The following is a 17,702-nucleotide window of genomic DNA, read 5'->3' as shown; positions in this document are numbered from 1 at the left end:
TGCCTTTCTCCTTCATGTGCCAGAGCCCAATCCAGGGTACCCCATTGCGTTTAGCGTCCCTTTACTTTTAGCCCTTATATTTAAGGTGTGCTTATTTTACATAGCGTATAGTTCGATCTTTGTTTTTTACCCAAGCGTACAATCTCTGCCTTTTAAAAGAGGTCTTTATAACTATTGTGATGTGATCACTGGTAAGGTTACATTGAAATCTATCGTCTTGCTGTTTGCCTTCCGTTTGTCCCATCTTTCTTTGTTCCCCTTTTCCTCTTTTTCTGCCGCCTTTTGGTTTGAGCATTTTTAAAAAATAGACTTCATTTTTTAGAGCACTTTGAGGTGGGGCCTTAGGGAGGTCCCCTGCCCTGTGGTCAGAAACTCATAGGCTGTGGGTCACCTAGGTGTTTTCCAGTTCTCAGGGATCACTCTCCCTCCTCCCTCTTTGCCTGATGTCAAGTCTTGAGCACCGTCGTTTCACATATTCTGTCTGGCATTTTGGTCATTTGAGGAAGGACAGCAAATCCACTCCCTGTTACTCCATCTTGTTCAGATGTGGAAGTCCTCATATGTGTCATTTAAAAATGAAAATAGATTTCCCTTTTGTAAAGGTTAGGCCAAGATGGTCTTTTGTTTCTTGGTTAGGGCTTCCTGATTAAAGATCACTCCCAGGCCCCTTGGCAGGAAATCAGGCAGCCTGAATCTCAGGGTACTTTGTGAGCATCCTACACTTCAGGGAGCACCAGCTTCCGGACACAGACTCAGAGTCACTAGAGGGCAGTATTTGAGAGCAAAGCGGCTAGAAGTGCAGATGGGCCAACCCCAGGGCCAGACAGCTCACCCAGTCATGAGAATTAGTGAGCCCATGAGGGTGGCCCCCCGTGTCCCTCTCTGGAAACTGTGATCCATTTCTCTCTCCCAGCTTCAGGCCCACACATCGAAGGCTTCCTTGAACATTCCTTTCGGTGTACGAGATGGAAATGATTAGCAAGCATGGAGCTACCCCCTACGGTGGCCCCCCGCTGGACACCTGACTTCCGGCACTCTGGGCCAACAAGCCCTGACCTGAAACCCTTGGGGCTGTTTACGTGTTTGGGGATTCAGGATTTTTCAGACTTTCAAGAGGGAACATGGTGTGTATTCCACAGAGGACACGGTACCCTCAGTACCCTGCCCAGCACTTGGAAGTAACCCCATCAGTGTTTCTGTAGAGAAATAGATGGACAGTCACACCAGGCAGGGAAACAGTCTGTAAGTAACCTCGTGCCAGGTTGGGCTTTGCTGCCCAGTGAGTTCAGGGAAGACTTTTGGTCTAACAGAGCTCTTTGGATTTTGGAATTGCTGAGGAGGGACTGAGGAGCTGTCTTTGACACCCTTCTGATGGATGACACAGCTGAGGTCCAGCTAGTCGAGTGACGACCCACATCCGCCTGGTGGTCAGGAGCAGGCCTGGGCTCTTGAGCACAGGGATCCTGCTCTGCGTTTGCCCACTCTGCAGCCGTTGTCTGTCACTCCCACCTCAGAGCTCTCCTCTCCCAGGCTTTCTCCCAAGATTCCAAACCCAGCCAAGAGCTGTCACGTGCCGAGAGCCTTGATGTACAGCGGTTTACTGGGCTCGTCCTCTTTCGATGGACTTTAGTTTCCAGAGTTTAGCTGATCAAAGTATCGTTGCAGCAAACAGCGCCTAAAATACATCCTTACGTGTCTCTGCTTTATTTCCATAAATTGATTCCCAAAAGTAGGACTGTCGGGTCAAAGGGTCTATCACATGTGAGCAGACTATTGTTTTCATCGGACTGCAGCTCACAGCCTCAGGAGTGGCGCATGAGCCGTTCCGACACATCCTTGCCAGCACGGGACGTGAGCTCTCCTTTCATGATGATCTTATCATTTTAATTTTATAAGAATTCTTTTTCACTGGGTGGTGAAAACAAAGTTTCTGCTTGTTTCACGGTGCGCTTCCTAATTATTAGAGTTTGAATGCCCTTTAGTCTGTTCACTGGCGTTGGGATTTTCACTTCACTGAATGTTCATCTTAGTTGCTTATTTTCAGGTTGGGTCATCGTTTTCTTGGTTTGTGGAAGCTTTGCAGATTATACGTATGTGTTAAGAATTATCTGTTTCTTTGCTATGTGTGTTTTTAGAAAAACAAACTATTTTCCCCAGACTGTCAATTTGCCTCTTGACTTCACGGTATTTTTTTCACTCCACAAGTTGTCAAATAAGTTATCTTTTCCTTTCCGTCTTTAGGATACCTTGCTGAAAATCCTCCCCCTCCAACCGAGATATACAATATACAAAAGTCTCTTTTCCCTTAAAATACTTGTCCCTTTACTTGTCTACATTTAGGTTTTCCACCCATATTGTATGTAGACTGTTTTCTTCCAGCTGGAGAGCTAATCATGTCAGCATTCCTCTGAAACCAGTCCCTTTCACCCTGACTTGAAATCTGTCTTCTGTCATATGTACACACACACGGAGATCTATTTCTAGGCTGTCTCTTCTGTTCCAGGGATATGCGTCTCTTCCTGCGTCAGGACATGTGTGCTGCTTTTAGATCAGGGGTGGGGGGGGATTTTTTTTTTTTTTTAAAGAACAATCCCTTTGGAACTGCTGCAGAGCCTGGACAGGAGAGAAACACCTGGTGGCCAGGAGGCAGGGTGAGAGCAGAGGTGAAGAGAATCTCCACCCCCCAACCACAAGGCCAGATTGGGGGCGGGGAGAAAAAAGGACCCAGCTGCTTGTAAAATAAAGTTGTCCCTTTTATTTCAAATCAACCCTTTCCCAAGTTGGTGCCGCAAGTGGAGATCAGGGGCCCTAAGCCCACTGGGGTGTGGTAGGGCTGGGGCACTCACATCCCTTCAGGGCTGAGAGGCTGCGGGTCTGGCTGGCTGCCCGCTGCCCGGCCAGCTCAGCGCCCTGGCCTACCCCCTCAGCTTACTTCCAGGGCTAAGGACACAAAGAGGGGCAGGGCAGGCGGGAAGGCAGTCCTGTTTAAGGTGTCCGTAGCCAGGGCATTGTTAGTGGTGCGAGCCCAGTGAGGCTGGGTTAGTGGGGTCTTCGCCGGCAGCTGGGGAAGGAACTGCAGAGAGAGGCAAAGATCGGACCAGATGCAGCAGAAGGGCCACCCGGAGCCCATAGAGAGGGAAGGAGGGAGGGCGGAGGCTGGCTTTGGGAGCTGGGGTGTCACTCTAGATGCTCACCGGAGATGGGGAACAGGCTCCAGTCTGGCATGGAGGAAGGGCTCAGATAGATGACTGCCACTGCACGAAGCGCTTGGATTCCTGCCAGGGAGATGTGGGGCGAGAGAGGGCATGACTAGGGAATCTGGCTTTGTAGTGTGGGCCCTCAGACCCTGGGGTCCAGGACCCAGCCCCACCCCCCTCAGACCCAGGAGTCCAGGCCCCCAGCCCCTCCCCCCTCAGACCCAGGGGTCCAGATCCCCAGCCCCTCCCCCTCAGACCCAGGGGTCCAGGGCACCGGCCCCTCCTCCCTCAGACCCAGGAGTCCAGGCCCCCAGTCCCTCCTCCTTCAGACCCAGGGGTCCAGGCTCCCAGCCCCTCCCCCCTCAGACCCAGGGGTCCAATACCTGAGGGTTGAAAGGGTCGTCATCGTCTGTGTCATCATAGTCGTCACTGGGGTGCAAGGGCGGGAGTAGCAGAAACAGGATGGGGGTCCATCAGGAGGCTGCCCCCTAACAGTGGCTCAATGGTTCTCCCCCATCCCCTCCGCCAAGAGCCTGCCCCCCTCCCCTCCTGACCTGGGTGGGAAGAGGGCCCAGGCGCGGGGCAGGCTGCAGAGGGCGGTGGCCAGGGCCCCCGCAGACAGGAGGGAGGAGAGCAGCAGGAAGAGCAGGCCTTCCAGGGCGTCCTCACACAGGCCCCGCAGGGCTGCGCCATAATCCTGGGGTCGGGGGAGAGGGCGTCAGCGGGCAATGCACGCGGCTCAGGCCGTCCACCTGGCTGTGCAACGTTGAACAAGTCCCTCAGTTTCCTCCCCTGTCGCCTGTGCTCAGCACAGGGCCTGGCACACAGAAAGCGCTCAGCACGTGGTAGGCGCTGTGGTCACTGTCATTATCACACCTGCAAGCAGGAACCCAAGTTGCGGCTTCCTCTCCATCACCGAGAACCCTCCCCCCCACGCCCAGACGCCACAGCAGCTCAGCCTTGGTTGAGTGCCGGGTGTCTCAACCGGGACACGTCTGACATTGGGGCAGATCAGTGTGTGTGTGCTGAAGGGGGCGGCAGCGGGTGGCGCCTCTGCACTGCGGGTCCTTGAGCAGCGGCCCTGGCCTCCAGCCACGAGATGCCAGTAGCACCCCCTCCCCCAGCGGTGACACCCAAACATGTCTCCACACATTGCCACTGTCCCCTGGGGCAAAATCGCTGGCTTAGAACAACACTGAGAATAAGGCTTAGAAGAACAACTGGTGTAGCACTGCCCCCTGCACATAACGCACACTCAGTAAACGCTGGCTGACGTTACTGTCATCCCCGGAAATCGGCAGAAGCACCATTTCCTGAATGACCAGCCATAAGTCATTCAGCAGGGGCTGGCCGAGGGCCTGCTCTGTGCCAGGCATTGCTCCAAGTACCGGGGAAACTTCAGCAACCAGGCCCCAGAAGGTTGCTTCAGACCACAATGAGCTAATGAGAGAGGGGTTTTGGAAAGCAGTACTGGGGTCCCGACAGCAAGATGGCACCAGCAGGAAGGAACCCGGCCGATGGGAGGTGGGGGACTGCTGTCTGGGAGACCCGCCAGGCTGCTGGGGGAAGGGGTGCAGGCTAGGGGGAAGCAAAGGGCTGAGGTCGAAACCGGCCAGGGCCAACTACACAGGCCCCGGAGGTCAGGCGAGAAGCCAGGACCTTAATCCGCCTGCCGGGGTAACTGCGGGTTTTAAGCGCAGGAAGAAGATCAGATTGTGCTTAAAAGGCTCACTGGGCTGTTGGCTGCTGTGCGGAGGACAGATAGGGGCAGGCAAGCAGGGGGCAGGGAAGAGGCCCTGTGGCCGGGAGCAGTGGTGACAGTGTGAGCTGTGCTCAGAGTCCAGAGGGGCTTCAGAAGGGCCAGGAGAACTTGGTGGAGGAATGAACAGGAAGCAGAAAGGATATTCCTAGGTTTCTGGGTCTAGGCAGAGGCTCCCCTGCGAGAATTCGGGGAGGGCGACAGGGGTCACCTTGTGCAGGCCACGACAGTGCAGCAGTGCCACCAACTGGTGGAAGTTTCCTTCTGTCACATTCAGCGTCTCCTCCAAGGACAGCAGAGGCTTCTGCGGTGGCAGGGGGTTGTTATCCCAGGAACTCTTCAGGCTCCGCCCATCTCTTCAGGCCCTGCCCCTTTCCGCGGGCTCACAAGCCAGGGCCCCACCCACAGCCGCCGCCCCGCCCCTTTCTACAGGCTCCCCCTTTCTGCGGACCCGCCCACGGCCACCACCCCGCCCATTTTCTAAGGCTCCGCCCACACACCCAGGTTCCCGCCCCTCCTTCCCCTGGGAGTCGGAGTGCAGAAGGAGCCCCCGGCCCCGCCGACCTGAGCAGAAGGGAACTGGGGGACAGCTTCTCGCTCCAGCCCCTGCAGCTGGGAGTGGATGTTGGCCAGAGCTCGCTGGGACAGAGTCAGCCTCTGCGGGAAGCCACAAGGAGGGAGGAGGACCCAGCGGTTGACACCCGCAGCCCACTTGGCGCCGTCATCCTCCCCCAGGACCCCTAAGTCTAGGCCCCAGCCGCGCCCTCCTCCACCCGGTTCCCTTGCCCGCAGCCCTAACCTGTTGAAAGGGGTTGGAGACGGCCTGGTTGCAGAGGAAATAATAGTTCAGGATGTCTGAAGCGGCAAGGGAAGAGGGGAAGAGGGGGGAGGCTGTGAGCCTGAGCCCCGGGGCCTCCCTGGGGAAAGGCGGGAGGGGGCAAGGCCACACTTCCCACCCCTCCCAGCTCAGGACCCTCCTGTGGTCCCAATGACCTCGCATTCTGAGACGGGCAGTCCAACCAGCCCCTAATCCCTTCTGCTCCAGCCACAGCCAGAAACATGCTGATCTATCTACACGCTCCCAGGGAGCCCGGGCTTCTGTCGCCCTCCCCTTGACTCAACTGTGCTCCCCCCATTTTCTCCAAGTGGCCAAATCCTCCCATCCCTCAGCTCCAGCCTGAGGACCCTTTTGTCCTGACTCCATCATCTTTATCCCTCCCTCTGTTCCAGCGCACCGGGGGAGGTGCCGAGAGCGTCTGCAGAACTGGGCAGGGCCTGGCGGCCGGCTGCGCACCCTCACCCCGTCCCAGGAGAACCGCGCAGAGAGGCCCGAGGACCCAGGGCGTGCGCCTGGAGATGCGGTCACCTGAGCCAAGGCCAGTCTCCTCCCGGGTCAGGTTCAGGATGTAGGCGTCCGGACCGGAGCAGAAGTCGCTGAGGCCCTGAGAGGGGCAGCAGGACAGGGGGCTCAGAACAGAACCTGCCCCCACTCCACGCTCCCACAGAGCTGGGTGCCCCCGAGCCCCCCCACCCCCAGACCCGGGAGTCCAGACCCCCAGTCCCTCAGGACCTAGGAAACTGGCTGGAAACTGCAGCCCAGTCTTTCCTCTCAGGACCTAAGGCATCTATTCCCATCCTGCCCCAGGACCCAGGAGTTAGGGGCCTTTGGCACCTTAAGTCTTGGAGCCCAAGGGCCCGCCCCACACCACTCACCACGGCTGTAGCTGCCTCCAGGCCCATGGAGCCCCAGCTCAGGACAAGAACCAGGAGACTCATCACCGTCATCCTACGGTGGGGAGGAGTGATTGGACTTGGGGGTTCTGGGGTTCTTAATCTCCCACCTCGCCTCGTCCCTCCCCCCACCCCAATCCCATCACAGCCCCAGCCCTACCCTCCACCCACCTCTGGAGCCAAGAGGATAACAACTAGGGGCAGAGAAGCTGTTGGGGGAGAGGTGTGGACCCGTGGCTGCTGACGTCAAACTGAACATCTGGCCCTGCTGGGGGAGGATACGGGGTGAGGGGCTGGCTGGATCCAGCCACGTCTGTTCCCGCCTTGCTCCGGACCGCCCACCCCTGGGCCCCATTTCCCTGCTCTGAATTCCACAGCAGCTTGCTCCCAGGTTCACCCATTGCTTGGTCAGCCTCCCTCTCAGCCCGGACCCCTCCTCCCAGGAGTGGAGACAGCTCCAGGGCCGAACTTGCCTTCCAGGTTTTCTCTGGGCATGGGGTCTGGGGGGGATCAGCATTAGAGGGTGGTCAGCAAGAAAGAAGGGCACCTGGAGGGAGCCAAACTGAAGGCCTGGCCCCAAGCCCCAGACCCGCCCTGCCCACTGTGCTTTACCATCTTCAAGCTTCAGGGGCGCCTGGATGGGATGGCAGGACCTCTCACCCCGGGGGGAGTGTGGGAATGGTGGCGGGCACAAGTGTGGCCCCCCTCAGGGCCAGGGAGGATACAAAGGCTCCTCCAAGTGGGATAGGCTGGCCTAGGTGGAATCCCAGCTCCAGCACTTTCTGGCTGTGCAGCCTTGGGCAAGTGGCCTAACCTCTCTGAGCACCAGTCTCCCTTTCTGTTATATGGGGAGAAGGAAAGGGCCTCCTCATAGGGTTAGCGCGAGGGCTCCAGAAGAGTATCGGGCATACAGAATGAACCTTTAAGTAAGAGCGTGGCCCTTAATTCCGCCACACCACGTGACAGCTTTCTGCCTCAGGGCCCTCATCTTCCAGACGGGCATCTGACAGGCACCTCCTTCACAGGGTTGTCATAGCAACTGAGAGGGTCAGCGATCACCCCAATCCTCAGCACAAGCATCACTGTCATTGCTTTTCTAGGATTTTGGTGCACTTCTTGCTGGGAGAACAGCCTGTTTCCTGCCCGCCCCCTTCCTGGGCAGCTCTGAGCCTGATTTCTATGTGCCAGCCCAGCCCAGGAACTCCATGGGGGTTCGTGGGACAAGGGAATGAAACCTGGGAAGGGCCGTGGCCCCTCTCGGAACAGCGCTGTGGGATCTCAGTGATGTGTGCCACTGCCAGGAAGCCACCCAGACGTACACGATCACAAGCCACTTGCTCTGCTTTGCCAGGCCCAGGAGGGTGAAGAGGCAGACCAGTAGCTCCAGGAGCAGCAGGAGAACGTAGGCCAGCCACCTGGGGAGGGGGTGACAGCGGTGAGGCTGAAGCAGCAAACCCAGCCTTTCACGTGCCCAGGCTCCCAGACCGGGACTCGGCAGAGGGTGAGAGCACCTGCACATTCTCCCGGCTCTGCCTGGACATGTGATCTCCCTGATGCCCAGTCTCCAGGCCACAGCCAGGCTCATCTGTGAAATGGGTGCATTGGGAGGCCAGCCACTGTAGCCATTTAGAGCACGGGTCCCAGGACTGTACCCTGACCGAACCACGCATGAGCCCTGTGAGTGGCACGCTCTCAGGGCCCCAGCCCCTCCATCCCATCCTGGAGAGCAGAGGGACTCATGTCCCTCAGCAACACAGGGCACGACCCAAGGGCTCAGTGTCTGCAGGCAGACGGCCTGGGTCGCGATGCCAGCCCCTCCACTTCCTGCCTGCCTGCATCTTGGTCTCAGTAACCTTGCCCCCTGTGTCTCGGCTTCCCCGCCTGTAACTCGAGGAGAACAGCAGCACCTACTTCCAAAGGTTGTTGCGAGGCTAAGGAGTGGAAACAGATAAAACACCGACATATATACACTACCAAACGTAAGGTAGATAGCTAGTGGGAAGCAGCCACATAGCACAGGGAGATCAGCTCGGTTCTTTGTGACCGCCTGGAGGGGTGGGATAGGGAGGGTGGGAGGGAGACGCAAAAGGGAGGGGATATGGGAACATATGTATATGTACAACTGATTAAATTTGCAAAATAAAAAAAAAAGGAAAAAACAAACAAACAAACAAAAAAACACCGAGAAGTGTGCCAACGTGGACGCACTTAAATATTAGCTTGAACACGAATCAGGAAACTTTTAATGTCATTTAAGAATTCAGTATTAGTTAATGATCAGTTCACTCTGGTTAGAGAGGAAGATGTACATGAGACCAGAGCACAGTGCCCGGCGCTTAGGAGATGCTCAATAAATAGCATCGCTCTCAGCGATCCCCACGTCGCCAGAGCGGCAAGGGCACCGCCACCCGCCTCCGTGGCAGCCTCTGCTCAGACCCCTGTGGGGACTCACCATGCCCTTCTCTCCCGGACTGCTGGAGGGTCAGGCTGTCCCCAGAAAGGAGAAGCTGGACCCAGTGGCTCCAGCTGACCTCCAGGCCTTTGCTCCCCATGTCCCCACCGCCAGCTCGTGTGTCCCAGCTTCACTTCACTTCCGTCAGGGGCAGGTAGCACTTCTGCCCTAAGCCACCAAGAACTCCCCCGGCAAAGCTCTCCCGCTGGGGGCCCCGATTTCCTTCCAGGAAGCCGGCCATGTTCCCTGAAGGACTCCCAAGTGCCAGGCACTCTCGTATTGGTGAATCCAGAAGCTATTTCCTGTTAATGATGGGTCTGCCTCACCCAGGTGTAGTCCACACAGCTACCCCCAGCCCCCGTGAAACAGGGCTGAGGCCCAGGGCCTGCACCCCTGAGCTTGGCCAGAACCCAGAACTTGAACTCACTGGGACCCAGGCCTGTCTGATGCCCTGCAGGGGGGTTCCTCATTGCGGACTGCTTCAGCCCAGGTGTGCCTTCCCCCTGGAGCACAGAATCCAGGACCAAGTCTTCCCTGTCTCTGCTCCCATGTCTGGTTGGGACCCTCAGTTTTCGGATGAACAAAAGAAATAATTCCTCGCAGACGAAGCAATGAGGACTCCGTCATGTTGGCTGCTGGGAAAGATGGCCATCCCAGATGTCCTTCAAATGTCACCTTCTCAGTGTGGCCTTCCCGGATGACCCCCCCCCCACTCCCAAAACTGCCATCCTCTGTCCCCAGACCATCCCGTGCCCGTCTCGCACCTAATTTTCTCCAGAGCTCTTAACACTCACCACCTTACAGACAATATCTCATTCATACATTAGTTTCTTATTGGTCCGCCTACCCTGAGACAGGCAGGATTCACTCTGCTTTGTTCATCGCTCTATCTTAAAAAAACCCGTATTTTACAGGCACCTATATAACGTGTGCTGGTCGCCCCTGTAAGCACTTGACAGATAATGACTCAGCAGACCCTCCACAATCCAATGAGGGCATTGCTACCCATTATTCCCACGGGTACCAGATGGGAACACTGGGGCACAGAGCTGGCATGTAACTTATTTAAGATCACGTGGTTAGGGAGGGCCGTCTGGCTTTACAGCTCATGGTCCTGACCACTTGGGTACACCTCTCTCACCAGAAGGTGTAAATAAGTATCTGTTGAATGGATACACGCGTCAGATGGACAACCGAGGGAGTGAACTAGCTAGTCTGAGATTCAGTGAGTGAAGTGCAAAAGTGACTTGATGAATGGCTGAGTCAAGGATGAATGAATGAAGGAGTGACTACACTGAGGGAGGGAATGCACGAACACTTGAGTGGGCACAGGGTCACTCGGTCCGTCTCTCTACGCCGGGGTTGCTGTCACTTACTGACACTTAGCACAGCTAATCCTTTGCCGTCGGGGGCTGTCCTGTGCATTGTAGGATATTCAGTAGCATCTCTGGTCTCTGCCCACCGGGTGCCAGTAGCATCCCCTCCCCCAGTTGTGACACCCAGGTATGCCTCCCAATGTCCCCTGGGGGCACAATCACCCAGGCAGGGGTTCCCTGCCACGCGGAGCAGAAAGAGCGGTCACCTACCTGTACTCCTCCACAAAGGACACATCTTCAGCTACTTGCAGGGGGCTCAGGGGCACTCCCCGCCAGAAGGCCAGCCCCTGGAGCTGCCGGGCCACGGCTTCCGCCTGCCGCCGAGCCCCCCGGGTGGCCGCCACCAGCTCCGTGCGCTGCGCCAGCTCCTCCTCCAGAGCGGTCAGCTCTGCCCTCACGGCCTCATCCAACCTCTCCACCATCTCCAACACCTGCGCACAGGGGTGGGCCTGGAGTCGGGGGAGGGCGTTCTCTGGGGCGGCCAGGGGTTGGGTGACAGGGCTGGGGGGGCGAAGTAGGAGTGAGCAGGGGCCAGTGTCTGAGATCTGGGCGCCAGGGCATCTGAGGATTGAGGAAGGGAAGGAAGGGGCCCTGCGGTCCAGCTCATGCAGTTCTGTGGCTTCTGTCAGGAGCTCGGAGAGGTCAGTGGCTTGAGGCCCAGGACTGAGATTAAGTCTGGGATCCTAGGTCTGACGCTGGCATCTGCCTTCCTGAGTCTGGGGTCTCACGTCTGGGTTCCAGGGTCGCAACTGGACATGAAATCTAAGGTCTGAGGTCAGGCTGGGTCTCAGCTCCAGGTCTGGCATCCTGGGGCTGGGGATGAGAGTGAGGCTTCTCGTCTGAGTCCTGGGCCTGAGCGCTGAGGTCTTTAACCTTGCACCTGGGCCAAGGATCAGGTCTCTGTCCTGGATCTGACCTGAAGGCAGGGGCTGGGTTTTGGTGTTTGGTCTCTGAATGGTTTGGGCTGTGAGCTGAAGTCCAAGGCTGGGGCTGCGTGTGATTTAGTCTCGAAGCCCAGATCTGGGCTAAGGTTCTGATGGTGCCATGTGTGAGGCCCTAATCTGTAGTCAGGGTTGGGGGTTGAGCATACAGTCTGAGATCTGCATGTTGGAACCTGACATTCTGAGTCTGGGGTCTTGGCTCTGAGTTTAGATCCTGTTTCCCTGGGAGGGGGCCCTTTGCCCAGGTGTGGGGAACCAGTCTGGGTGTGGGTCTGGGGTCTGGCCAGTGCCTGGCCCCTCACCAGGTGGTCAATGGCAGTGAGTGTGTGGTTGGCATGCAGCAGTGCAGAGCTGAGCTGGGACACCCCATCACTGGTCTCGCTGTTGCCATAGAAACCGATGCCAATGCCAGTGCTAAGAGGAGGAGGGAAGGGAAATCACAACCGGTCCTGGGACCCTGGGGGCCGCCACGCCCCCCCCCCCCGGGGCCGCCACGCCCCCCCCACCTCCTCACACACCCAATCCCATCTCCCACCCCATCCCATTGGTCCAGCCCATCGTGGGAAAGGAACGTCTCCAGCCTGGCCCCCACCAGTTGCCAAGGTAACGGGAAGGTCTCACTCCCCCGGCCCAGGGACGTCATTGTGATGCTAATGGTGGGTGGAGAGGTGGAGGGGAGCAGGCCCCCGGATTTAACTCGCACCTCCCCGGAGTGAAACCCTGCCATGCCCAGCCCCAGGACGGGAAGTCCTCCCCCGTGGTGACTGCCAGCCCACACCCAGGCCCTCCATCCTTTCCCCAAGTAACCGGGGTCCTCAGCACCTGTGCCTTCGGGATGCAGCCGTCCCCTCCCCCGCCTCCTGGGGGTGCCACGGAGCCACCAGCTCCTGGGGGACCCCAAGCCTGGAGCTCCCAGTCTCCCCCCACCCCCAGGACCCAAGCTTCTGGACGGCCGGGAGGGAAGCAAGGGAATGTGGGCCCAACGGGCCAGAAGCCGGGCGCCCCCGCCCCTCGGTGCCCGGCACACAGAGCTCCATTGTGGGGCCTGAATACGGGCCCCCTCCCTCTCCCCCCGCAACACAGTGAGCCCCTCCGCGGAGGGGGCCAGGCCTGGAGCGGGGCGGCGGACGCCTCGACGCCCTCACAGTTCCCAGCCCCGCGCTACGCAGGCCCCCACCCCCTGCCCTGGGATCTGACGGCGCTAGCTCCAGCGCCCGCACCCATTGTTCACGGCGCTACAAAGCTGCTCTTGTTCCCCGGCCACGGGGGCTGGCCGTGTCTCTCCCGCACAGGGCCTCTGTCCACCTCCCCGCCCCCCGCCACTCAGGAGAGGGCGAAGAGGAAGCATCTTGGGACTCCCAGCCCCCTCCCCCACCTACACCGCCACACACCCACGCTGCTGCTCCCCGCGGTGGCCGAGCCCAGTCTGGCGGGGGTGGGGTGGGACTAGCGGCCGCTGCCTGCCCTCCCCGCCCCCAAGCCCCAGGTCGGGGGCAAGTCCTGAGCGCCCAGATCTGCCCTGAGGGGTGGGTGCTGCCCTGCCCGGGAGGGGCTGCGCTCTCAGCGATGACTCTTAGTAAATGGTGCGTCCTCATGTGCCCTGCTCCTCCCACCCCTGAGGGTGTCCCAGAAGGTGGCCCCTGGGCTCCTAGGGGTTTTGGGGTCTGAATCTCCACTTGGCCCACCTGGCCTTAAAAGGTTGCCTCTCCCTGAGCCTCCCTCTTCCAAACTGGTTGTGACAACTCTGAATCCAGCAGGGTTACCGAGGGAAGGAGTTAGATCAGCTCAGGGCTGCTCCTGGATTGTAAATATCCCTTTACTGTCCCTGGCCGGGACACATCAGCTTCATGAGGGCAGGGACCTTGTCTAGCTTAGTCAGTATTTCCTGGCACGTAGTAGGTACTCAGGAAATAGTTGCTGAATGAATGAATGAGTTAATGCACGACATCCCTAGTTCACATTTATGGAGTCCAGCTGTGAACCAGGCACTGTACATTTCACTTAATCGCACCTCAAGTAGGAGGTGGGTGTGACTACAGTGCCCACTTTAGAGATGTGGAAACCGAGGCCTGGAGAAACTATACCACTCGCCTAGGTCACACAGCTGTTCCACGGCAGAGCCACCAAACCCAGGCAGTCTGACTGCCCAGACTTTAACCCCTAGACCATCCTGCCAGGCTGGCTGCCCTTGGGAAGTCACTTCTCCTCTTGGACCTTGATTTCTCCATCCATCAAATGGGAGCAATTCTCCCCTGCTGGGACACCACCAGGAAGACTGATGGATAGAGAGCTTGGGGAGCCCCATCCCCAGTGTCCACCCACCCTGGGGCCCCATTACCAGCCGACGAGAAGGGCGGCAATGCAGCTCCAAGTGACACAGCCTCCCCCAGGCGGAGGGCTCTTGGCCCCGGGCGGCTCTGGGGGCCGGCAGCAGCAGAAACGGATGAGGTAGACAGCAATGAAAATGAGGCTCAGGCCCAAGCCCAGGCCTGCCAAGGCCACCACCAGCAACAGGGCCTGGGGAAGAAGGTGACATCAGGCATCAGAGCGGTTCCGGGCTCCCTGCCTGTGTGGCTGGAGGTTCTGGCTTTGGGATCTCAGGGCAGGTGGAAGGCGTCCCTGACTAGTGGGGGGGGGGCAAGTCCAAGCCGTGGTTTTCAGGTTTGTGAGGAAAGATGTAATTCTCAGCCCCTCCCAGGCTGGCAGCCAGGGCTCTGGGGCTTGGGGCTGGAGGGAGCTTCCAACTGGGAGGCCCAAGTCTTGGGTTCAACTTCTACTCTGCCCTCCAAAGGCTGTGTGACTTTTGGCAGGGGCCCTCCCCTCTCTGAGCCTCGGTTTCCTCCACACCAAAACAGGTAGTTGGAATGAAGCACCATCCAAGGACATGCCAAGACCTGGACCCCAGACTCTTGTGGGATCGGGGGCCGGGAGGGGGCACCTGTTCCTGGTGACGTGTGCCAGGTTGGGGGTGGCAGGCTTCCTACTCCCTCCCCCCTCCCCCGCGCTGGTCCTCCGCACTCACTGTTTGCTTCCTCTCCCCTGATGCTGAGCTCTGCACACCCACCGCAGTGTGAGTCTGTCACCCAGGGACTCAGGGGGAGGGGGCGTGACAGCCTCCGTGACAGTGTGTGCGTGTGTGTGTGTGCGTGCGCACGCTCGTGCAACTCAGAGCTGGGGACTGGGAGGCTGGGAGAGTGAAGACAGAGCAGGGGCGAGAGGGGTATGGGGGGGAAAAGAGAGAGAGAGGGAAAGAGGTAGTGTGTGAGGGTGTATATGTGAACATATGAGTGTGTGAATGTGTATATACTTGATGCATGTGTGTGCATGTGTGTGAGCATTTGTATGAGTGCAAGAATGTGTAAATGTGAAGGTGTGGGTGTGTGTATACATGCATGAGTATATGGGTGTGTATACGTGTATCTGTATGTGGGTGTATATGTGTGCATATATGAGTGTGTATATGTGTGTGAGTGTGAATGCATGTGTAAGTGTGTGCCTAATTGTGTGTGAGTGTGTCCCCCCAGCACGGTGGCACCCGGTCCCCGATTATTTTCCCAGCTGTCCCCTCCTGGGGGGTGTGTCCCAGCACTGTCACCCTGACTGGTGTTGACGGTAGCAGAGTGAGCCTCTCTGAGTGCCTCTGGCGGTGGCTGGGGTGGGGACCCCGCGTGTGGCATCCGTGTAGGGAGGGCTCCTTGGCCGTGAGCAGGTGGCCGTGGACTGGCCCTGGAGGCTGGGGTTGTGTAACCAGCAGGTTGTGGTAGAGGGGCTGGCAGTCCCCGTTTGGTGGGGACAGGCGGCGTGGAGTCCGCAGGAGGAGCTGCTTACGGCCGGCTCAGCGCAGCCATGACCCAAATAGCTCAGAATACAGCACACGTCCCCCTCTCTGCTTTCCTGGGACCCCCCTCCTTCTAAGCTTGCCAATCCCCAGCCCCCTGTCCCGGGAGCCCGCCAGGACAGATCCGAGGGGCTCAGACCTTACAGGCAGGGCCCAGGACGCATCCCAGGGCTCCACCATCCTGCCCACCCCCTACCCCATCCCCAGCTCAGCCAAGCCTTGCTCATTAATCTCAAAGTCAAGGACTTGAATTAAACTGGGTCAGGGGACAGTTCTTGCGCCCCTACTGGAGCTGACCCAGGCTGGGCCCCCTTCCCCAGGGACCCCGCTTTCCTTAGGGTTCCCACCCAGCCCCACCCTCTGGCCCCGTTTCTGTCGTCCTCCAGTCCCCAGAGCGAACCCCATCCTCACCCCCCTCCATCGACCTGACCGACTGCGCCTTCCGTCCTGGGACAGGCTGCAAGTCTCTCCCAGCGCCTCCACCTGTTTTTCCCAGCTCCAGCCCTAAAACCCCTCACCCCCGTCCCCATTTCAGGTCTCAATCCCGTCCCAGAATCAGGGCACCCCCAGCTTTCTTCCTCTCCACCATGTCAGCTCCTCTATATCTCCTGGGTCCCACCTGAACTGGGACGCATTTAACTGCATTGCCCTGATCCCATGAGGGAAGAGGTCGTCTTTTAGGACGTGACGGACCTACCCCCCTGATGACCCTAGCTTCCCGCGCAGCTCTCAGAGACCCGGGAATCCAAGGGCCCCCAGTCCCCTCCCTCCTCTGAGATCCAGGGGTCCAGGCCTCAGCCCTCCCTCATTTAAGGAGGTTCCCAGGGGAACCTCCAGGTACGGGAACGCCAGGCTCTTGCTGCCTCGGGTACCCCAAAGTCCCGGCCCGGCTCCCACCCGCAGAGGACACAGGAATCTGTCACCCAGCTCCCAGCCCCCGCCCCCAGGACCCCGTGCCCGCGCCCACCTGCTGGTATTCTTGCTCTTGGGGCGCGAAACCGCTGGGCACCGGGCGGAGCTGGAAGTCGGCGCGGGGCAGCTGGTGGAGCAGATGCACCCAAGCCGAAGGTCGGTAGCCCGGGGGCGCCCCCATGGCCCCCGGGGGAGGGCTCAGCGGGGCGGACGCCGGGGCTGCGGGAGCCTCGGCAGCGGAGCGGGGCGCGGGCTGAGCGGGGTCTGGCGGGGCTCAGGGGAGCGAGCGGGGGGGAGGGAGGGGGTGGGGGGCGGAGATTGGAGGAGGAGTGGGGAGGCGCGGGCAGGGCAGGGATGGTGCTGCCCCTGGCGGCTGAGGCAGGGACTGCGGTACCTCGAGTCGGGCTCCCCGCGCCCCCTCGGTGGCGGCGGCTCCCACCTGCGGCCCCCCGCGCAGGTACCGCGCTGCTCGCATCGGCGGCCCAACGGAGCTCAGCTGAACAGCGACATCCGGTAGAAGGCCGCTCATACTGTTATATCACCCTACAGCATAACGAGCGCTTTATCTTTAGGAAGAACCTTCGTGGCTGTGCAGAGGTCGCTAGTGCTTGCGCAGCATTTTACAAATAATGATCAGTTACAACTCATGGTCAGTTGCATCAATAAAAACCCCTCACTTCTGTAAGCATACTCTCACCTGTAAAGGACGCCTCCATGTGGGTTAAAAGCCTTCCCCCACTTAAAAAAAAAAAAATCTGTATAAGGACACAGCTTCTAGACCCAAACCTCCCTTTGTGTAGAGACCACTCCAGAATGCACACCCGCATGTCTGCAGTAAGGACCCCTGGCACGTGCAGAAGGGTTCTTCCCACTCCAAGAAGAACCTGCTCATCTATTTGGGGGACCCCCTCCCATCTTTATAAGGATGCCTCCCATGTGTTAAAGAACCTCTCTAAACTGATTAAGAAAGACTTCAATGTATACAAGGATCCACCTGCCTTGTCATTCACTTTACAGTTTACAAAGTGTTTTGTTCCAGCCGCTACCTCTGCTGAGTCTCACAGGAACCCACTGATAATGCACTGGTAGTGGAGCAAGTAGAGGGGATTTGGCTGCTTCAACGTCACCACCCAGCCAGTCACTGCTGAAGTTAAAACTAAGGTCCCCAGGAATCTGCCCCAGGGGTTCCCCCACCCCTGTGGAGCTGGGCTAGACTTTGCCACCTGGCGTCCCCACACATGGCCTCCCTTGTGGGGGGATGTGATGGGCAGGGGGGAGAAAGGGGAGATAGTGCTCCCCCCATCTCATCCCAATATTTTGCTCCCGATTGGTGAGAAAGGGCTGTGGGGTAGTTGCCCATCTCATTACTAAGGAGAAAAATAATGGTGGTAGTGATGGTCCTAGAGATAATGATGGGAATGACAATGATGAAGACTATGGTGCTGTGGATGGTGACAATGATATGATGTAGGTGATGAGGATGGTGATGATGTTGA

General features: G+C 58.5%; 1 protein-coding gene across 2 annotated transcripts; it reads right to left on the bottom strand.

Moving 5' to 3' along the window:
• Positions 1-2,753: 2,753 nt before the first annotated feature.
• TTYH1 (tweety family member 1) lies at positions 2,754-16,387 on the bottom strand. 2 transcript variants are annotated; one of them, XM_060085305.1, is made up of 14 exons: positions 16,262-16,387; positions 13,795-13,973; positions 11,759-11,870; positions 10,726-10,946; positions 8,007-8,102; positions 6,670-6,742; positions 6,323-6,398; positions 5,756-5,811; positions 5,521-5,613; positions 5,168-5,260; positions 3,752-3,894; positions 3,581-3,626; positions 3,195-3,275; positions 2,754-3,073 (listed from the first exon to the last, which is right to left on the bottom strand). In XM_060085305.1, the coding sequence occupies exons 1-13, from the start codon at positions 16,385-16,387 to the stop codon at positions 3,237-3,239; spliced, it is 1,353 nt and encodes a 450-aa protein (XP_059941288.1). In that variant the 3' UTR covers positions 2,754-3,073; positions 3,195-3,236. The 2 variants fall into 2 exon arrangements, with proteins under 2 accessions (XP_059941288.1, XP_059941287.1); XM_060085304.1 differs by lacking the exon at positions 3,581-3,626.
• Between the last annotated feature and the right edge of the window lie 1,315 nt (positions 16,388-17,702).

Source organism: Mesoplodon densirostris, chromosome 19 (genome assembly GCF_025265405.1).
Source record: "Mesoplodon densirostris isolate mMesDen1 chromosome 19, mMesDen1 primary haplotype, whole genome shotgun sequence".
In the NCBI taxonomy this organism is placed as follows: domain Eukaryota; kingdom Metazoa; phylum Chordata; class Mammalia; order Artiodactyla; family Ziphiidae; genus Mesoplodon; species Mesoplodon densirostris.
The sequence above is the reverse complement of the archived record's forward strand: the minus strand, read 5'-3'. Positions and strand labels throughout refer to the sequence as shown.

Bases quoted from the DNA above. Each gene is read 5' to 3' on its own strand.
- TTYH1 (XM_060085304.1), bottom strand. From the start codon at position 16,387: ATGGGGGCGCCCCCGGGCTACCGACCTTCGGCTTGGGTGCATCTGCTC. The intron at 13,974-16,261 runs GTGGGCGCGGGC...CTTCTTCCCCAG, and splicing joins AAGAGCAAGAATACCAGCAG to GCCCTGTTGCTGGTGGTGGC. The intron at 5,261-5,520 runs GTCGGCGGGGCC...CTGCCACCGCAG, and splicing joins CCCAGTTCCCTTCTGCTCAG to AAGCCTCTGCTGTCCTTGGA.